We start from the raw sequence: 21,522 nt of genomic DNA, 5'->3' as shown, positions 1-21,522 counted from the left end.
TCTGTGCTGATAGCTCAGAGCCTGGAGCCTGCTTCGGATGCTGTGTCTCCCTCTCTCTGTGCCCCTCTCCCCACCCAAAATAAATAAACATTAAAAAATTAAGAAAAAAATTCCTTGTGATACCTAATCTAGATAGATTTTCTTATGCATTTATAATAAATGCCTCTACAGGTAGCAATTGTGCTATAATCAAGAAGGCATCTTGGGTCATACGCCTAGAAAATGGGAAAAGCGATGTAAAATGACATTTTAACTGTCTAAACACTCCTTCTTTAAATTTGTACTTTGCTTACCTCTTCCCCAAACTATAAAAGCTACAAAAAACAGAGGCACGTCACAAAGTCCTAATGTTTTCTGTAGGAATCCTATATGCGTCCCACCAGTCTTCCCATTCTATTTCCCAACTATTAAAACCTAAGGTATCATTTACACACACCACCCCCCCCCCCAGCTCAGTGTACAGGTCGGCCGGCTCAGACACACACACACACAGCGGCGTAACGACCACCATGGTGAGTATACAGAGCAGGCCCGTCAACCCAAGGTCTCCCGTGCCTCTTCACAGACAACCCTTCCCCACGCTCCCTCGTCCCTGATCTCAGGCCACTGCTGATGTTTTTCCATCTCTCGAATTTAGCCTTTCCCAGAATGCCATATAAAGGGAATCATACCACATGTCACCTTTGGGGACTTTTATTCAGCATAATGCATTTCAGTCATTCGCATCGTGGATGCATCCGAAGTCTGTTCCTTTCACTGCCGAACCGTATCTCATTGTACAGACATATTCCGCTTGGTTTATCCATTCACCTGCTGGAGGGCATTTGGGTAGTTGCCACTTTTTGGCCATTGTGAATGGAGCCCGTACAAACATTCGAATGGTGATTTTTACGTGAAGTTATAATTTCACTTGGGTAACTATGCAAGAGTGAAATTACTACATAGTGTTATTAATGTTTAAATGTATGTTTAACATTATGAGAAACGGTCAAACTTCCAAAATGGCTGAACCATTCTGAATTCCCACATTTGGTATGGTCTTTTTTGTTCATGTCGCTTTGTTTTTGGCCATTCTAACTGGTGTGTAATGATATCTTGTTGTGGTTTTAATTTGCATTTCCCTATTAACTAATGATATTGGGCATCATTTCATACATCTTTAAAAATTTTTTTTAAATAAGGTCAGCTGCTTCTTCTTTTTTTTAATGTTTATTTATTTATTTTTGAAAGTGTGAGAGAGAGCGAGAGAGAGACCCCGTGTGTGTGCATAGGGGGAAGGGGCAGAGACAGAGGGGGACAGAGAATCCCAAGCCGGCTCTTTGTTCTCAGTGCAGAGCCCAACACGGGGCTTGAACTCACAAACCATAAAATCATGACCTGAGCCAAAATGAAGAGGCAGATGCTTAACTGATTGAGCCACCCAGGGGCCCCATACATCTTCTTTAGTGAAGTATTTAGTGAAATTCAAATCCTTTGTCCATTTAAAAAATTGGGTTTTTTGTCTGTTTTCTTACTGTATGGGAATGCTTAATATTATTCTAGATACAAATCTTTTATCAGGTATGTGATGTGCACATATTTTCTCCCACTGTATCGCTTCTCATTCTCTTAACAGTGTCTTTTGAGGACAGATATTCTTTCTTCTGATGAAGTCCAACTTATAATTTCTTTCTTTTATAGATCACACTTCGGTTATCATATCTACGGAACTGTGCCTCACCCAAAAGGCTGCAAAGATTTTCTGCACATGCTTTTAAATTTTCTTCCATGTTCTTCTCAGCATCTTCCGTAACAACTGGAAGTCATGAAGACAAACTCTTAAGCTGTGATTAGGCTTTCAACTACTGTTTATTAATGTTTTTCATGATCTCATACATAGTGACCTATACTTAGCTACAGGAGACACTTTAACATTCGTCTGACAACATGGAAGATGACGTTCAGAATAACGGGAGAAAAAATGACAAATTTACGTCAACAATAGGGGTGGGGTAGGGTGAAACAGACAGGTAACAGATTGCACACACAGGGGCTGTGTGCCCAAGCACTGGTCAGTAGTGATTCACTTAGCTCAAAGCACCTACCCTATGAAGGAGGATTTTGATAACGGATCCCCTGGACAGTCTCTTCCCTGGGCGCTGTTCTCCCAGCCATTTTGAAGATGCCATTTTGAAAACAGACACCTCTCTTTGGGCAGTAAATTCTCCCCTAGAGTAGCTGAAAGTCAGCAAGTCTTTGATGTGCAATTGAAGGCTGAAATATCAGTTGGGGTTCTAATAGCTATGTCTGAAGTGTGAGTCGGTGCCTGGTTTGAGCTAATAAATGCCTAGTTACCACCGAGACGCCAAGTGGCATGGCCCCTGAATACCTAGCCTCTCAGGATCGGTCAGGACAGCCCGCTGGCCCCATAAAAGGCCCGACGTCTGGTTCTCCAATATAACCTGAGACAACGGAACCAACTCCTGTTCTTGCTGCTAGTATTTTACCTGCTGAGACCCAACGACTGAGGAGACCTTCCTTCTCTGACAAGGAAGAGGAAGGACCCAGTTTCCTGGGTCCCCACAGGCTGTCAGAAGAAGTTCCCGCCCCACCTCTTCTCTTCCATCACTGTGTCAAACCTGAATCTCGAGAAACTGCTACACCTCTCTCCTTTCTGGCAAGGATCCTCCTCCCCACAGGGCCTCATTCAGCTCCACAAGTCTGTTTCTCTATTTAAAAGCTCTCTTAAATGTAGATGAAAAATTCTACCTGTGAAAAGTGAAATTTAGGTCTTAGAGCACAAAGCAGGCATTATTATCCCTCCTTCATTGATGAGGAACCTGGAGTTGGATGAATTCTCATTTTAACTCATTTGAGGAGCCTTTATTTTTCTCAAAGTATACAAAATTAGTTGATCAAATGAGGGTTATTCTAAATTTACATAAAATACACAGACATTAATTTTTTCTTCAAAGTCTTGTAAAGACTCAAAGTTCTCAGAATCGATATAAAACTCTTCAAACCAGAGATCAATAGAAATGTACTCTATGTTATATAAAATATAATGTCTACGAAAATTTACAAGCGATCCAAATTTCAGTACACCAAGGCTAAAAAATTAAGTAACTTGCCCACGGTCACACAACTAGTCTGTATGCAATCAGGATTCAAACCCAGCACTGTCCGTCTCCACGGCTATGCTCTTTCCCCTCTATCGCAGTGAACCTACATCAGAACGAGGGTTCAAAGTCAAATGGCGAGACCGACTGAATTAAATATCTTCTCTTTCAGTTTTCTTCTGTTTTGCTTTTTGTGGGGATCTTTATTTGGGGGAATATTCCAACTGCCTGTGTCAGACTGATATTTGTAGTCTTTGTGATACCGGAAAGCAGATGAAAAATGTTCAACTTCGAGAAAGGGGAAGAAGGAGGAATATTAGAAATGGAGGCGAGACTCATGCAAATTATAAAAAGTTAATAACTGAGTACCATGTGGTGCTCTGGATTGGATCCCAGGTTAGAAATAGGACATTAATGGAAACACTGGTGAAATCCAAATAAAATCTGGAGTTGAGTTAATAGGAACACAAAAAACAAAGTTGATTAGGATATATGGGCTAGTATTTCTAGAAAAAATGTCACAGTGCTGATGAGTCTAACTAATGAAACTTCAGCTTTCAAATAGAAGGTAACGGACTTGGAAATCAAGTAGGTAAATCTAGAACTAGAAGAGATAACATACTTTGCCCTGGCTTCCTCCCATTCTTGTTTTTTCTCATCAATAGATTTCTTCATAACTTGGTACCATTTTCTGAAATCAAACCATGGCTTATCTGAAAGAAATGAAATCCATGATTAGTAACCAAATAAGTCACATTATAACCACATACCTCGTTCATTTGAGTCTTCATTCATTGACACAAATAAACACTATGGAGTCAACATTTTGGGGATTAAGGAGTCACTGTCTCTGTACTCCCACATGATTCCTGAGCAATCCGTCACTAAGTTCCTACCTATATTGTGGCCCTAACTAGATTATACTAAAACCTGTATATGCCCGTTTCTCCTACATTTGACTATCATCTCCTTGAGAAGAGAGGACATATTTTAGCTGTCACTACAATCATGACTCTTCTTCCCAACCCAACACCCAGCATAGCGTCCAGCACACGGTGAGGCTCCGATATGTCTGCGAATACTTTTGAATTAAGGAACAAATGACTGATGAATGTGAGAAATGGCACTGTAATAGTTGACACCGGACTTCCAGTTTCATCAGTTCCTATTCCTGTTCTTCCCAATCTGAATCCAAATCCAGAGAATCTAGAGATAAGTAACAAAGGGGATTGTACTGAAGAGCTGGGATGAGTGTGTGCTCAAGATGTCGAGGTTAGAGAGACAACAGAATTGAATGTAGTCGAATATAAGAATTCACTCCTCACTCTTTTACTCAATCCACATGGGGGGATGGGATGATTTCAGAGGGAAAAAAAATAAAATTAAAGGTAAATCAGAAAAGAGGATTGTAGAGTGAGGGAATCAGAAGAAAGGAAAGGAAGATTATTTTAGTGTCTCTAACACCCAACATGGGGCTCGAACTCACGACTTTGAGATCAAGAGTTGCATGCTCTTTTGACTGAGCCATCCAGGTGCCCCAAGGCTGAATTTGTTTATATATTTTCTAATGAAGACAGTCTCCTTCAATGTGTACCTAAGAATCTTTTCAAATGGCCAGTACCATCATCACTGCATTCAATATGGCATCATAGACAATATTGCCACAGAGGAGCAGGAATTACCAAAATAGCTACAAGGACAGGGAAAAACTAGAGTGATTCATATAACACAAAGTTCTGTGAACTTAAATAAGCCACAACTTCGTTAAACCTCAAGTTCCTCATCAATAATGTGGGGAGGCAGGGGACGGTGGACAGCAGGGAAGCAGAGAGAGTGGGGACGGCGACACTCGCCCCGCTGACAGCAGGGATTTATCTGGAGCATCACAGGGCAGATGATATATCAGAGCCCTCTGTTTACTCTAAATGTCTACGCAGTCTATGATGGCCCTTTAGCCTGAGAAGGGACATTAGAAGACATTTTGTTCAACCTTCCACTCTGTGTTGAAACTGACATGAAGCAATGTACAGAAAGACGTATTCTGCACATATTCTGGAAAGAACTCACCAACTGATTTCTACCGTTAAATCCAAGCTCCTAACACCAATGTATGTGCAATATTGGGAGGGGGGAAAAAAAAGGTCAAACTCTTAGAAACAGAGTAGAAAAGTAGTTTCCAGGGGCTGGGGGTGGGAGAAGGGGAGAGGTTGGTAAAAGGGTACAAAGTTTTGGCTCTAAGATAAATAAGGTCTGAAAATCTAATGTAAAACATGGTGAGTGTAGTTGATTACACTGTATTGCATCATGGAAATCTGTTAAGGGAATAGGACTTAAATGTTCTTTCTCTCTCTCTCTCTCTCTCTCTCTCTCTCTCTCTCTCTCTCTGTCACACACACACACACACACACACACAGGATTAAAATGTGAGGTGATACATGTATTAATTAACCAGATGAGAGAATCCGTTCACAGTGCCAACAAATATCAAATCACCATGATACACACTTTAAATATCTTATAATCTTATATGTCAATTATAACCCAATAATAAAGCTGAAATTTTTTTAAAAAAAACCAATGAACATAAATCCTAGTGAGGGAACTAAGAAACTAGAATTGAATTTAAGAATTCATATATTTTCCAAACTTCACTGAATTGCTCCCAGGCCAGACACTGTGTTAGGCACTAAAGATACATTTAAAAAAAAGAAGAAAGAAAGACGTGGTCCCTCCCTCTGGGAGCTCACAATCTACCTCTCTATCTTTCTATCGTTTACGTTGTCCTTACTCTCTGCCAGCTTTTCTTAGCACTTTACAGGTCCCGGCCATCTACCAGGGCTGGACATACCTTGTCCACCAGCTCTAGTTCACTGTGCGAAACCTCCAACAGAAGTTTGTTCGGGAGCGGTTTGGCAGGAGTGGTAAGTTCTGATTTGGGGAGTGGTGAGGTCACGAGCGGGTGTGATGGGAAGGTAGAATTTTGGCGAATAAAGGTGGCTTTGCCAGGGGTTGGGGGAGGAGGGGGGTAGGAAGGAAAACATTTCAGGTAGAAGGACCAGTGTGAGCAAAGGCTGAGGCGTTAGAACAGATGGCATAGTCCCAGAAGCGCCAGCATCTTCGTGGTCTAGTGAGGAGAAGCTGGGACTAAAAAAAAGCCGGCTGGTGTCTACACACAGTAGGAAACCACTGAAGTTTAGTAGCCTAGATGCATAATTAGATAATTACATGAAGAAATAATTCTGGCGTAAGGTACAATTTGTATACATGTGTGTATATGTGTGTCTTTGTATATTTTTCAAAGTTTCTTCCTTACATCTATTGCTTCTTTTAATCCATCACTTGCAATCACTTTGAAGTTGAATGATAAAAAGTTAAGTACCTTCTTTGTTGTTTTCATTATATTTCTCAGCAGTATTAGACAAAGACCTGGAAACACCAATAAGCAAGTCAATTCATTGAGAAATCACTTCTTCGAAGACAGTTGCATTTTGAATTCTTCTTAAAGTGTAGAACAGTACTTGGCACCGATGCCAACTTTTAATGGAGAAGCAAATCCCTACACACCCTGCCGTTGTTTACGGGCATTCGGGAGGGGTGACACTTCAAGATTCCTTTACTTTCCGAAATAATCTTTGAAGACACACAGCGCCAGGAGCCTACAGGCATACAGACAAAGTGCTACAAGATTCTTTAGGATCTGTGTATGATGATTTAAACTCCAGAATCAGTGAAGCAATGAGAACATGTGTATCCACCTAAAAATAGCAAGAAAACGCAAGGCAAATAACTTCCTAAGGTAGACTTAAATCTCTGACAACCGGCTGAGTCAAAATTCTTGTAAGAAGTAATTGTTGCTACTAGCCCGTGTTCCACAACAACTGAGAGGCTCTATTTTCTGTGCAGATAATATATGGAATCCTTTACCTCTGATAATTAGGTAAAAACAGTACGATTTTTTCCTCATAAAATCGATATACACTCACCATTCTAAATTGTCATCCAATAAAAAGAGCAGTTTCAATACTACTACGATAACGGCGACAGCTTGTACATCATATTTAACAGTTTTTGCCATTTTAGCTATGGGGTCAAATGTCAGAAAATCGACTTCTCCTACTCCAGTCATTTTTACCACTTGGCAGGTTAAATCATTCATTTCATCTGTTGAAGAGCAAAACAGCAAAATGTGAAATAAATTCTTTGCCTAACTAGACCACGCTAAACTGTACCTGTGCAAGACAAGTTTTATCATCTTAAGACACGGTACGATGCTAGAACTCAGAGGCACACATTTTGTGAAGAAAAGAAACGCAAAAATGATATCTGTACAGAAACACGAATGGCAGGATCCTGGCAAGGCGTAGCTTTTCCTATTTGGGCTTCCTAAGACATCTACTATTTATAGGACACATTCTGGTACCTAACTCACAGCCACACACTAGTTTTCTATCGTTTCACACAGGTTTCTTGTCTGTGTTTCTACAGCAATTTGTCACTTACTTGAAACTAACTCCCTTATAAGACCAAGCGCTTCTCTACGAGTATACACTCACTCGCTGGCTGACACCCTGGCTAGCACGCTAGAAGGTTCGATGCATATTGAACTTGATGTACTGCTCTCCCAAAGACATTATATGTTCAGTTTAGCCTTCACCTATCATTCGAAGCTGAATAATGTGGCACTTGAAACCAGACGGCCTAGCTAGGGCCTATATATTTAGGCTTTCCGATCATTACCTTTGTGACTCTGGATTAGTCACTTCCTCATTTGTAAAATGGGTTATGGGAGGATAAACTGAGATTAAGTAAGATAGTACGAGTGAAGATACTTTGAAAACACTAAGTTACTAAACAAATTTCTTTACTCGCTAAGTACATAAGATATGCAACATTCTACTTTAGCTAATTTAAGCAGAATAGCTATTATTTATAAGAGCATAATAAATTGTAATGAATTAAATTGCAATTTGATGCATGCATTCAGTCGCCATTTCCTCTTGACTTTATTTCCCTCTCTATCCAACAGCAAGCCCATGAACCAGACGCTTGCCATGAGCCGACCTGTGTCAGTTACATTTTGGTAAGCCCCTGTATTCCTTCCATTACCTGGTGTAACATTTGTGCATATATTACGTTATGACATATTTATATTTATTTTTACCGTGAAAATTACACTACACAATTTTGAATATTGCTTTGTTCATGAACATATGCATTTTCCTTCCCCGTTTAAAAACCATATTCAATCACATCTTTTATATTGCTCAAGCAATAGGATAGGCACACCATGTTTGTATTTTCTCTTAAGAACATAAGTCCTGAATTTCTCACATTTCTAGTTTAGCAAGAAATTCAGGAATGGATTCCATTGGCAGAGTCCATCGAGCTACCTGTGTCTCGGTATATTGTGAACAAGGCCTACCGGGGCTGTCTCCACATTTGTGTTTCATTGCCTCAGAGAGTTCACTGGGATCCTACCAGACTGATCTCTGTTTGTTTTAGGGACTGGAAATAGCATCATGTTACCAAACACGAAAAACATTACCATGGGTGAGCTTCTGGGGTTTTTTAAATTAGAATTCATTGTGTAATAATCATGCTCCACGTAAATGACAAAGCACTGTCTTTTTTTTTGGGGAGGGGCGCACCTAGGTCATTAATAACACATATTGAAACGTTTGTTACTTTAATCGCACTCAGCAAACTTAGTGTAAAACCAAGCATATCCCTCGTATCAAAATAGAACTCTTTAATTTCTGAACAATGTCCTTTTAACCTTGTTACGTGGCCTGAAATACTTTAAGAAGGGATTGTGAAATTAAGCTTCATGTTACTATGGACCCTGTCAGGTGGCTCTAATAGTCAGTGATTTGAGAGGATTCCGTATTTTGTTCATTATAATTCTACAATTCGATAACAGCTTCCTCACCACATACCCCACACACTTACCAGGGAGATTGACTTCCATCAAGTATTTCATACACAAGATGTTTGGATGAAGATAGCAGTCTTCAGTTATGTCTGGAAAACGTGGCAAATCTAAGAATTTGGCAATTTCAATCATCTTTTTATAGATATCCTCATAGGTAGGCCAAGACTGAAATAAGAGATAATCAAGGTAGCAACTTTTGCAACATAAGTTACTTTTAGAAAAAATTTTCTGACTTTAAAAGTAACACGTATTCACTGAATAAAATTTGGAATGTGGAGAAAAGCATTAAGAGGAAAACACCCATAAATCCTTACTATCCTCTTAGCAGTTTAAAACAGTAATAACGCTAAGTAAAAAGGCCACTAAAATTCCACTGGGCTCATAAAACTCCTACTGGCCTTCCCCATGACAGAGAGAAATCCTTACTTCTTGCCAGTCACAGAAGAACCCAGGGGAAGGGACAAAGCTGTGACCCAAACCGGAGTTACAGAGCCATCGTGTCTGCTCTGCTGCATGATCTCCCTCCCACACCTCCTCACCACACCCTCTCATTCACCTTCAAATTCATGGCCACCAAGTTTAGCTTACTGTTTCACTATGTTCACATGCTTCTGCGTGGGCGGTAATACCAAGGCTTAAGTCTAATAGGTAAAAATGCACAACTCAACTTCTCCCATATAACTGCATGGAAGATTCTCTTATAGAATTCAGGAAAATCTATGAGCTATTATTAAGAAATGCATGCTGTTCACTTTCAGATCACCCCCGTAGTTTAATTGGTATGCTATTTTTATTTTTGCCATTTATAAACATCTTTGAAATTAATACTACATATAATTTTGCCTCATTGACTCATCCATTCACATAAAAAATGTTAAATCTAGAGTCTATGCGAGGTACTTTGGGAAAGGTAAAGATGAATAAAACAATGCCTTCAAGGACTTTATAACCCAGAAAGTTGTGTGAAAATAACCACAGTATAAAAATAGAAAGTTATCAAGTAACTCAAGTAAGATTTTTTTTTTTAAGGCTTATGGAATTTCAGAGAAACTAACATTTCTGATATGGTAGGACCCTGTTAAAATAGGGCCTAAAGACAAACATTTTGGCAACCTGGTTGGCAGTGTTAAAGTTGAACATGTGCACATTCTTTGGTGAAGCAACTCCACTCTTAGCTACATATCCCCAACAGAAATGTACATGATGTCCACACAAAGACACGTGCCAGAACATTCTTAATTAATAACGCTATTTTCAAAAGCCCTAAGCTGGAAACTACCCAAATACCATTAACGATAAGTAAATTTTGATATAGTCTCATAAAGGAGCACTTTGCAGCAAGGAAATGAACGCTCTGCCTGCAACGACATGGATGAATCTTCAAGACATCACGTTAAAAGAAAGAAGCCAGGTGCAGTAGAGAACGATCCATGCATATAAAGTACAGAACCCAGCAACTCGGCACCATGCTTCTACGGAGTGAGAAGTCAGGACAGTGATCATTCTGGAGCGGGGGCGGGGGGAACGACTAGAGTGAACACAAGGGTGGAGTTTCAGAGGTGCAAGTAATGCTGTCGCTCCCTGTAGCAGTGTTGCCTTTTTTTCCAAATGTTTTTTTCAAATGTTGAGATAGAGTGATTCTACTTGTATACCGAAATATTGTACATTGTATTCTAATCTGTGAATTTAAAAGAGAAAAAAGGAAATCAAATCTCATTGACCTTCGAGATGAACTGGTCTTTTTTCTTTATAAAATTACTTCATTTAGAACAGTTGCTTCATTTTGCACAAGATTTGAAGTATCTTTTCAAGTTAAGACAATTTTAACATTACCGACAAGATTTACGGCAATTCTAATCCTTTTAAATAATGCAGGCAGGATGTATAATTAAGCATTTTTATCTGCAAACAAAATAAACACCAGAGCAGTGAATGTTCCCCTTAGAAAAAAAATCATCTCAAAAAACCAATTTGATGTATGATAATTCATGACTAGTATCATGTACGATAAGTTCAGGACTGTAAGGTCCTTAATGAAAAGCAATCTGGCAAGCTAACAAGATCTAATATATTTTCAAATGTCCACGCTAAAAGCTGGTAGGTCAAACTAAATATCTGGTGACAAATAGGCTACCATTCTTTCACCTATGAACAGAGGGTAAAATAATTATTAATAATGCAAATCTACAGATTTATAGTTTACAATTGATTCTAGATTCTCCTAATCTCCATTCCATAGGGCAGACTTCACTTTCAAGTTTTTCATTTATTTTTAAACAGACTTTTCCTTTTTGACTAACGCTGAAAAGCTTTTTTCAAAAGGCGGCTAGACGGTTTTCAGTATCCTTCCACTTAATGTTTACCAATCTTCTACAACTGTTACACACATAGGTTGTTTCTAATTTTTACACTACTATAAATAATGCCATGAATGTATTCTAGTAACACTTAAATTTGATTATAAAAATAATACATGCTCATTACAGAAAAGTTATGAAATATAAAATACTATAATAAAGACAATAAAAAATGCTCATAACTTAGGGAAAGCCACTGTTAGGATGTTGGAGGACTTTTCTCTCAGCCCTTTGGGGCATATTCACATTTATAACGCCGGGATTTCAATTCAACAGCGTCTTTGACAACTCCGCTTGAGTATCTTTCCACTGTGTCAAATGTACACGCTCCAAACTGAGTTATTTCTCTTCCATACCCCAACTTTTAGTCCTCCATTGGTATCCCTCACCAAGCCACAAAAACCCAACATTTGGAACTCGTCCTTGACAGTTCCATTTCTTACACACCACATGCACACAGACTCTTTGCCTCAAGGCTGGGTCTGGAATGCTGCTCGTCCCCATCCCTTCCATAACCACTACCCTCCTCTAAGCCTCCATCACCCCAGTCTGGGCTCCCAACCAAACGGTATCTCCATATCTGCCTTTATCTCTTTGAAACTAGCAGCAAGAGTGATATTTCAAAATGAAATCTGACATGTCACTCCTCTACTAAAATCTAATGGTTTACCTTGCTCTCAGGCTAAGCTCCCATCTGTCTGAGAACATTTGTACAAACCGAACTAGCTGTATAAGTTTTGTCTCCTAAATTTTCACCTAACGTTATATTTTGTGTGTATTTTCTAATGTCATGAGATAGCCTTTGAAAACATCAATTTAAGTCATTGGAAAGTATTCCCCTGTGAATCCAACATTTCCTTATTAATGGACATCTATGTTAGATATACGTTCCATGCATACATATTAAGCAGCTATTAAAAAGCAGCTATTAAAAAGGCTTTTGAAAAGCTTTTTTCATAGGCTGTTCCATGACTTAGGAAAATATTCACAGTGCAATACTGAGTGAAACTGAGTGAATACTCAGTGAAAACTGAGAAAGAAATTTGTATGTAGTCTTCAATCCTAATTTTCAAATATGTTAATGCACATTAAATAAGACAACTAAAATATAAATGTTAATGGCATCAGTGAGAAATTGGATTGTGGGTGATTTTTATCGCCTTCTTTATACATTTCATTGTTTTCTACATTTCTTTTAATCATTCTGGATATATTTTTTTCATAAGAAAAAAATAAATATTCAAAAACATATTACAGTAGTCTAAAAAATTACACATAGAATTACCATATAATAATGTCAATTGCGTTTCTGTGTAGATGTCTCAAAAGAACTGAAAGCAGGGACTCTAACAGATATTCACACGCTAACATTCACAGCAGCATTATTCACTACAGCCAAAGGTGAAAACAACTCAAACGTCCAAGGATGAATGGATGAACAAAATGTAATATTATTTAGCCTTAAAAAGCAGGACGCCTGGGTAGCTCAGTCGGTTAAGCGTCTGACTTCGGCTCTGGTCATGATCTCACCATCTGTGAGTTCGAGCCCCACGTGGGGCTCTGTGATGACAGCTCGGAGCCTGGAGCCTGCTTCAGATTCTGTGCCTCTCCCTCTCTCTCTCCCCCTCCCCCACTCACGCTGTGTCTGTCTCTCAAAAATGAATACACGTTAAAAAATTAAGGGGCACCTGGTTGGCTCAGTCGGTTAAGTGTCTGCCTTCGGCTTAGGTCATGATCTCGCAGTCTGTGAGTTCGAGCCCTGCGTCAGGCTCTGTGCTGACAGCTCAGAGCCTGGAGCCGGTTTCAGATTCTGTGTCTCCCTCTCTCTCTGCCCCTCCCCTGCTCACGCTCTGTCTCTCTGTCTCAAAAATAAATAGAAACATTAAAAAAAAATTTTTTTTTAAAGAAATTTTCATCTCTGACACACGCTACCACTTGGATATACCTTAAAAACATTCTCCCATGTGAAATAAGTCAAACATAAAAAGACAAATACTGTATTGCTTCACTTCCGTGCAGTACTAGAAGAGTCAAATCCAGAGAGGCAGAGTATAGAACAGTGGCTCTCTACCCACCCTAACTGGGGCTGGGGGGGCAGGGTGCAGTGGGGAGCTGGAGTTTAATGGGGGCAGAGTTTCAGCTTGTAAAGATGAGAAAGGTCCGGAGACGGGGATGGTGGTGGTGAGTGTACTTCATTCCGCTGAACTGCACACTTAAAAATGATTTAAATGGGGGCGCCTGGGTGGCGCAGTCAGTTAAGCGTCCGACTTCAGCCAGGTCACGATCTCGCGGTCCGGGAGTTCGAGCCCCGCGTCAGGCTCTGGGCTGATGGCTCAGAGCCTGGAGCCTGTTTCCGATTCTGTGTCTCCCTCTCTCTCTGCCCCTCCCCCGTTCATGCTCTGTCTCTCTCTGTCCCAAAAATAAATAAACGTTGAAAAAAAAAAATTAAAAAAAAAATTATTTAAATGGTAAGTTTTAAGTTATTGTTGCCACAATTGTATTTTGTTTATAATTTTGAAGTATTTTTTAATGTTTATTTATTTATTTTGAGAGCAAGAGACAGAGCACAAGTGAGGGAGGGGCAGAGAGAGAGAGAGAGAGAGAGAGAGAGAGAGAGAATCCCAAGCAGGTTCCACATTATTAATGCGGAGCCCAACACAGGGCTCGATCTCCCGAACTGTGAATTCATGACCTGAGCCGAAATTAAAAGTCAGATGCTTAACCAACTCAGCCACCCAGATGCCCCTACAATTTTTAAGAAGTATAAAAAAGGAACCTAAATAACATCTGTCTAAAGGAAAAAAAAAAACACAACATATTAGAGAGGTCATAATTAGAATTAGAAAGTTGAAGATTAAAAAAATCAATATATATAAAATCTACATTCAAAATCTATTACTACTTGCTATTTTCTACCTTTATTTTAAATAACTTAACAGGGGCGCCTGGGTGGCGCAGTCGGTTAAGCGTCCGACTTCAGCCAGGTCACGATCTCGCGGTCCGGGAGTTCGAGCCCCGCGTCGGGCTCTGGGCTGATGGCTCAGAGCCTGGAGCCTGTTTCCGATTCTGTGTCTCCCTCTCTCTCTGCCCCTCCCCTGTTCATGCTCTGTCTCTCTCTGTCCCAAAAATAAATAAACGTTGAAAAAAATTTTTTTAAATACCTTAACAATAAAATACCTTAACAATAGAACCCTACATGGGTGAGTTTATGAAGCTGTAATTATTACATGTGTAACACTAAGGTATGGGTCTCCCTTTCCCTGAAGACAAAATTTACAGAGCAAAAAGAAAATACGGTAGCAGAATCTCTATCTAAAAATGATCACTTAACGGTTCTAGTAGGATACGGAAAGGGACGGTCTTCTTAGCGTCTCAAACGAGGGAAGATTAGAACTGAACGTGGCCACTGCACGCCATTCCTGTCCCAGAGGACGCCACCAAAAGGATCAGAATGCTCCCCTTTGCCTCTAAAGACACACAAGACACACGAAGTCCCTGCAGGGCTGGGCCATGGACTAGCCTCCCCATACAGCCGTCTGCTCCCACTGCAACTAAGGCCAGTTGGCGGGGCCTGCGCGGCTCGTTCAGCAAAGAACCTTAGGCGGAAGGCTGGAAGCCCGGCTCCACAGCACTGTTTTAGAGAATGAGACCACAGTGAAACCTGTTTGTTCCCGTCCCACTGTCCTCAGCCCACAGAAGACTTAATGAATCGATCTCTGACATCCAAAGAATCTTGTGCTTTATTACCTTTTGTCAAGATTTTATTTTTTGGTAATCTGCACCCAACATGAAACTTGAACCTACAACCCCAAGATCAAGAGTCACGACGCTCCACCAACTGAGCCAGCCAGGCACCCCAAAGAATCTGTACTTTGCACAAGTTCGCCAGGATATTCTTAGGCACCCCGCCCCCCCCCCCCCCATTAATAAAATGCAGTGTTTTCCACCCTGATCCTTCCTGCAGCCTGGAAGAGTGCCTCGGATGGCGTTCCCCCACAAGCTTGAAAAGAGCGGTGCGCCCACGAATCCCAGGGCCGGTCAGGGTATCGTGGGAGGTCAGGAACAAAAGAAAGCCTCCGCTGGCCTCGGTCCACGCTGTGTGGCAGCAGTGACTCTGGAAGGAGTGGGAGTGAGGGAAACTGAGAACACCTGTTCTTCTTACACTCCCCCGAGCCCTTCGGCTGCACTGAAACCCGCCAGATTCTTCTTCTAACAAAGATTGCACAAGCAATCCCGAGAGCTCCCTGTGGCCTACAGAGCGAGGGGGTGCGCGGAGCTAGGGGGAAGCTGGAAGACCCGAACGCCTGCATCTGGAGCCGCTCCAGGAGTGTCCGACAGCTCCGGGCGGTCCTTTCCCTCCTCCAACCAACGGGGACCTAGTCTCACAAAGGGTGTTAAGACAGCTCGGAGGCAGGATGAATCATCTTGGCAAAGTGCCACTCAGTGGGTCTGGCTGAACTCGCATCACATCTTTTCTTTCTACTCATTCAGTCAGAGAGAAGATCAGAATGTTGCTGATCAACATTCAAAATACTGGAGATGTACTTCAGGACGAATTTCCAGTTTCCTCCTCATCCCTTCTTGCTGAGTCTAGCGAGGGATGACGAAATGCCTAATTCTTGAGCGGATTTAGAAACACTGTCAAGGAGCACAGCAGAATAGCATGGGCGTGACATACTCTCTGTGTAGAAACCGGTCTGTGGGTTTAACATCTAGAAAAATACGGCAAAGCAGGGCAGAAAAGATGGGCCCCCCTACTGTCTCCAAGTCCTCTGCAGAGTAAACAGCATAACAGAGACAGGCATGTCTAGGCCCAGCTCCAGTACAAGCGGCGATCTGATTATTTGGGGCTCTGCATCGAGAGGGTGTCCCTGGAAGAGACTACAGTTTAGCTCATTCCACCGGGAGAACTGAGAGACTTTTTCTAGAAGTAGACGATGCTTTGAATCAGCACCGTGCTCCAGAAACGTAAGTCAAACACACAGCAGAAGAGGCAGAAGCAGAAAAAGGAGGAGGAGGTTATCTCGAAATTTATTAAATAAATAAGAGGAAAAGCCTATCTACCTGGAGTTGGGAATCACAACTCAGCAAAAGGAGACGGTGTGAAACACGAAAACTTAACTTGCACACCTTAACCTCTTCCGAGCTTTGCTCTTCAGGGAGGGTGACGGCAGGAAGAGTCAGGTGCTCCAAGTCTCCGGCTCGGAGAAAGAAAACAAACCACATCGACGGTCTCTGGGTTCTGGATTCTGTTCCCCCTGGTTTGAGTTCTGCCAGATTTGTCATTATGGGGACACAGGGGCCCACTTAAAGGCCAACGGAACAACTTAATGGAGAAAAAGAGGTCACCCAGGATGAAGGTTTAAGGGTCTTTAAAGCTCTTTTCGGGAGTGCTGGTTTGTTTTTAAGGTGTGCTCAACTGTCTAGAATAACAAAAACCAAACCAAACCAAACACAGAAGAAGAAACAGTCCCGGCAGCCCACACACAAAACACTGGCATTATCTCCAACGCCATCTCCTAGAACAATCGCACCTTTTGTCGTTGCTGGTGGAGGTACAGCTGCCGAAGGAGCCAAGACTTACTGGAGAAAGCTAAGACGTGGAAGGACGAAGGAAAATGCTTCCTTTGTTAACCAAAAGCCATTTCCATTGAAAAGTTTCAACATACTATGGAACAGTGAATGCACTTTTGTGAGCAAAGGCAAAGCGTACAATGAAGAAAAGCTGTCCGTCAATTAAATAAACAGCCATCTGAAGACATCCCAAACCTGCCCCCTTTTTCTTGAAAAAGGAGGGGACAGGAGAGAGGGAATGCGACGTATTGCCAGATGTGGCTGAAGATGCATCTCAAAGGTATAGCAATTGTGCTACGTAGGGCTTCCAGAGGGATACAAATTCACTTAATTGCAAGAATAAGAAATCGCAAGGTTAGTATGTTTTTTAAAAGGCCGCAAAGCTATTAGAAATTCTTCTAGCATGCACTAAAAACAAAGTGCTTGGGAAAGCATTTTATTAAATTTCACAAATATTCCAGCGAGTTTATTTTCCTTCATGAAGCAATGCCTCCAGACAGGTAAGGACAAGCTAGAGTTTCTGTTACCCAACAGCAGGCTCTGGTGATAAACCTGATTACAATACCCTGTCAGAGGTGAACTTCCTGCTTAGCTATTTAAAAAAAAAAAAAAAAAAAAAAAGAGTACAGTGCCTCACCCTTACTTATTATGGTTGTTTTGAAGCAAAGATTCAGCCGAGAAAAAGCTAATGCTACATGCACCTGTTAATCCAAACTTAAAACAAGACTTTCCATTACAGAGAAACACTAATAAGAAATAAAAGTAATGTCAGAAGTAAAGACAAACACAGGAACATATCGTTGAAGGAGGAAGGCTAAAATGATTTCCACGGGTAATATGATTCACAAAACGGTTCACTTTGCATTTTTAGTCTGCTAAGTGGTTGTAAATCTACCATGTAGTACCGTAAAAGACTTTTTTCTGTTCAAAGTCTAGTCTGGAAGTTTGTGGTGAACACATTACTTTATGTGAAACAGGGTCTTGGTCTGGGGGATGAGACTATTTTAGAAATATGTCGTCAACTTGCACAAAGACAGGCCTTATGAACAAATACAAATTTATGAACTGATAACCAATGAGGACTCGCCAAGTCAATGGAAAATAGCAATCTGTTATGGGCCCAGGATGAGAGCAGGGGAAAACCTGTTGGAGTCCTCCTTCTTAAGATGTGTCTGTTCTCCAAATATTCTCCTGATTGTTGCAAAGCAGCTAATGTTCAAATTTCACATATGTGTACTAAAGAAGGTTAAAAAGCCAGTATTCTGAAAAGCAGAGGATCCCAAAATTATTTCAGTTTGATTCTGGAAGGGTTATGTGATTATTTCTACAGCAGACTGACCTTACACCCAACGTGTAAAACCTGGGTACCATTTCTCTTCTCCCGGGAACTAGCGATGAGGGGAGACCTGGGCCAAGCACGCTGGGTACTGGGGGTACTGGCCGAGGATCAAACTAAATCACCGATAATCCACGTAAGTCACTAGTTTCACACGGCAAATATGAAGGATGACTTTCCAAAAAAAGGGTCCTCAGTGTAGCCTCACACATGTCTTTTCTGACCAAAGTAATTCATTATTGGTTTCAGTATATTGGTGAATAGTACGAATTAACTGGTAAGATTATTTATCTCACGCACTGGTTTTCATGAGTGATACTGACACACCCATAACTGGCATTTTCGATGTCCTTGTTTATACATCAGAGTTACGTCCGTCATACACTTATTGCTAAAACATTAGTAGAATGCTTTCTTATTTTTTTTTCACCAAATGCCACTATTTAATGGCCTCCTCATATTTTATGTAATAAATACATCTGAAAGTTTCCTACTTGGGTGGAAAAAACTCCCCAACAGATCAATTTGAAATCCCCTGAAAATAAAGTATTTAAACGTATTCTGGCTTTAGCTATTTCAAATCATTTAATCAATAAACAAAGACTGAATCCTTACCATGTATACGGAATTATATTAGGTCTTATGGACAAAAAATAATAGAAGCATTAAATATGGCTCAAAGAATAGTCGGGGATGCAGGACACATACAAACAAACCCATGTATCCCATATTGCCTTTTATTCCTGTTTGAGAAATTCTATTTGGACAACCCTCTAGCTGCCTTTAAAGTCTGAAAAATACAAAAGAATACATGTAACACATCTGTAATCTTGAAGCCTGATAATAAAAAGAACACCCATGAATCCACTACCTGACTTAAGAACTAGAAAATCCCCAACACCGTTGTACCTACCGGTATATTCCTTCCCTCCCCTTCCACTGCCTCCCCTCCCTCTAGAGGCATAACTAGTATCCTGAAGTTGCTCATCACAAACTTACTTTTTTTAAAAATTTTTTTTAAGCTTTATTTATTTTTGGGAGAGAGAGAGAGACAGAGCGAGTGGGGGAGGGGCAGAGAGAGAGGGAGGCACAGAATCCGAAGCAGGCTCCAGGCTCCGAGCTGTCAGCACAGAGCCCGACGCGGGGCTCGAACCCACAGACCGCGAGATCATGACCTGAGCCGAAGTCAGACGCCTAACCGACTGAGCCACCCAGGCGCCCCTCAAACTTACTTTTTAAAAAAATAATATCATACACATAAACATACTTAAATAAATATATTTATTTTACCTCCTTTTTAACTTAGTGCAAATGGCATCGCACTATGTGTAGTTTTCTGAATCTTGCCTTTGATACTCAATAGAATGTTTTTTACATTCATTCATGTTGCTTGTGGCTGTAGCTGTTTAATATACCAGTGTGTGACCGTCACTTTTTATCCATTTTCCTGTTGACATTTAGATTGTTCCTAGTTTTGTTTGCTTTGTTTTTTTCATTACCTAGCTGCCTTCTTTAGCCTTTTAGCACCAAATACAAAACTCCCATCAATAAAGAACTAGCTACGTACAGGGTGCTTGGGTGGCTTAGTTGGTTAAGCGTTTCTTGATTTTGGCTCAGGTCGTGATCACGCTGTGGGATTGAGCCCCACATCAGGTTCTGTGCTGACAGCACGGAGCCCGCTTGGGATTCTCTCTCTCAACCTCGCTCTCTGTCCCTCCCCCTTTCATGCTTGCTCTCTCTTGCTCAAAAATAAACAAATAAGTAAACATTAAAAAAATTTGTTTTAAATAAAGAACTAGTGGGGTGTCTGGGTGGCTCAGTCAGTGAAACATCAGACTTCGGTTCGGGTCATGATCTCACTGCTTACGAGTTCGAGCCCCGTGTCGGGCTCTGTGCTGACAGCTTGGAGCCTGCAGCTTGCTTCACATTCTGTCTCTGTCTCTCTACCCTTCCCCTGCTCACACTCTGTCTCTCTTTAATATAAATAAACATTAAAAAAAATTAAAAACAAATAAAAAATAAAAACAAATAAATAAACCGTGACATATTGTCTGGTTCAGTTCTTAGAAAAATGAAGAGTTAACTAAATTGTAGTTATGTAAAAGAATATCTCTCTTCTTAGAAAATATACACTAAAATATTTAGGGCTAATGGGCCATGATAGATATAACTTACCCTCAATGATTCAGATATAAAATTGCACAGACAGGTAGCCAGACAGACAGTGAGAACAGCACAAATGATAAAACAAGTGCGCTAAAATGTTAACAGCAGTTGAGGATACATGGGTGTTCTTTGTACTACTTTTGTTTTTGCAACTTTTCTGTAAATCTAAAATTCTTCCAAAATAAAAAGTTTTCCCAAAAAATGTTCTCAATAGGAGCAAAAAAGGCAAAGTACAATGGTTATTGCTACCAAGACATAATCTCATATTATTTTTATGTTTACACTTTCCACCAAAATCTCTAAGAAATTACTCCTCTATCTTACCCCGTCCCCTCACTCAAGAGTAACTTAAAAACAGTCAACAAAAGAGATTATTTCTAGGGCAAGTATTTTGTGTAAACAAAAGCCTATAACCATGACCTTCCAATAACACAGTCCAGCTGGGTGAAAATTTTTAAACAAAGATCATACTAGTCATAACATTCATGAATAGAAATTATAATTTTGTTTAAAAATCCAAGAATGAATAAGCAGTGAGATACTTTAGGCATTCAGGTAAGAATTTTTTTAGGTAATGCTCATATAAAACACATTTGACTACTGAGTCTACTTGCAAATGTCTACAAATTAGTATCTGGCATACTTCCATTTCCACTCACCAAGGATTAAATACAATGGGAATTGACTTTCCACCATAAACACGGAAGTAGAAAAATCCATGAAATAACAGTTTCAGACAATGGACACAGGAAGCATAGGACTATAATCCCTGAAAGAAGAGAAGTGAAAGGCCCAGTTCACTGCCTGGAGGCGGTCTCCAAGCTGCGGTGCAGGGAGTGGGGAGTGAGACAGAGCCCTGTGGTCTTGCTGAGTTGAGGAGACAGAGACTGGTGCTCCCGAAAGCCGAGGTGGCTATAATTTGCAGGCAGAGTACCAGCGAGGATAAAACCACACACAGAGAGAACTCTGGAGATCTGCAAAGAGGTCCTCTCAAGTCTTTGGCTGAGTGCTGATTCATGCATGTGTGAGGAAAAACCCAAGGCCGGTGGGGCGGGGATG

At 40.7% G+C, this 21,522-nt stretch overlaps 1 protein-coding gene across 3 annotated transcripts in view; it reads right to left on the bottom strand.

Moving 5' to 3' along the window:
- TAF1B (TATA-box binding protein associated factor, RNA polymerase I subunit B) overlaps positions 1-21,522 on the bottom strand; it is a 68,454-nt gene that overhangs the window by 7,989 nt on the left and 38,943 nt on the right. For all 3 annotated transcript variants that reach the window (XM_047845221.1, XM_047845220.1, XM_047845222.1), the window contains 4 exons: positions 9,048-9,195; positions 7,082-7,259; positions 6,478-6,524; positions 3,721-3,811 (listed from right to left, as the gene is read on the bottom strand). In XM_047845221.1, coding sequence (XP_047701177.1) covers positions 3,721-3,811; positions 6,478-6,524; positions 7,082-7,259; positions 9,048-9,195 — 464 coding nt within the window. The remainder of the gene's footprint in view (positions 1-3,720; positions 3,812-6,477; positions 6,525-7,081; positions 7,260-9,047; positions 9,196-21,522) is intronic.

The sequence above is a fragment of the Prionailurus viverrinus genome, unplaced genomic scaffold, assembly GCF_022837055.1.
Source record: "Prionailurus viverrinus isolate Anna unplaced genomic scaffold, UM_Priviv_1.0 scaffold_33, whole genome shotgun sequence".
Taxonomy (NCBI): Eukaryota; Metazoa; Chordata; class Mammalia; order Carnivora; family Felidae; genus Prionailurus; species Prionailurus viverrinus.
Note: the sequence above shows the minus strand (reverse complement) of the source record. Positions and strands in the feature narration are given on the sequence as shown.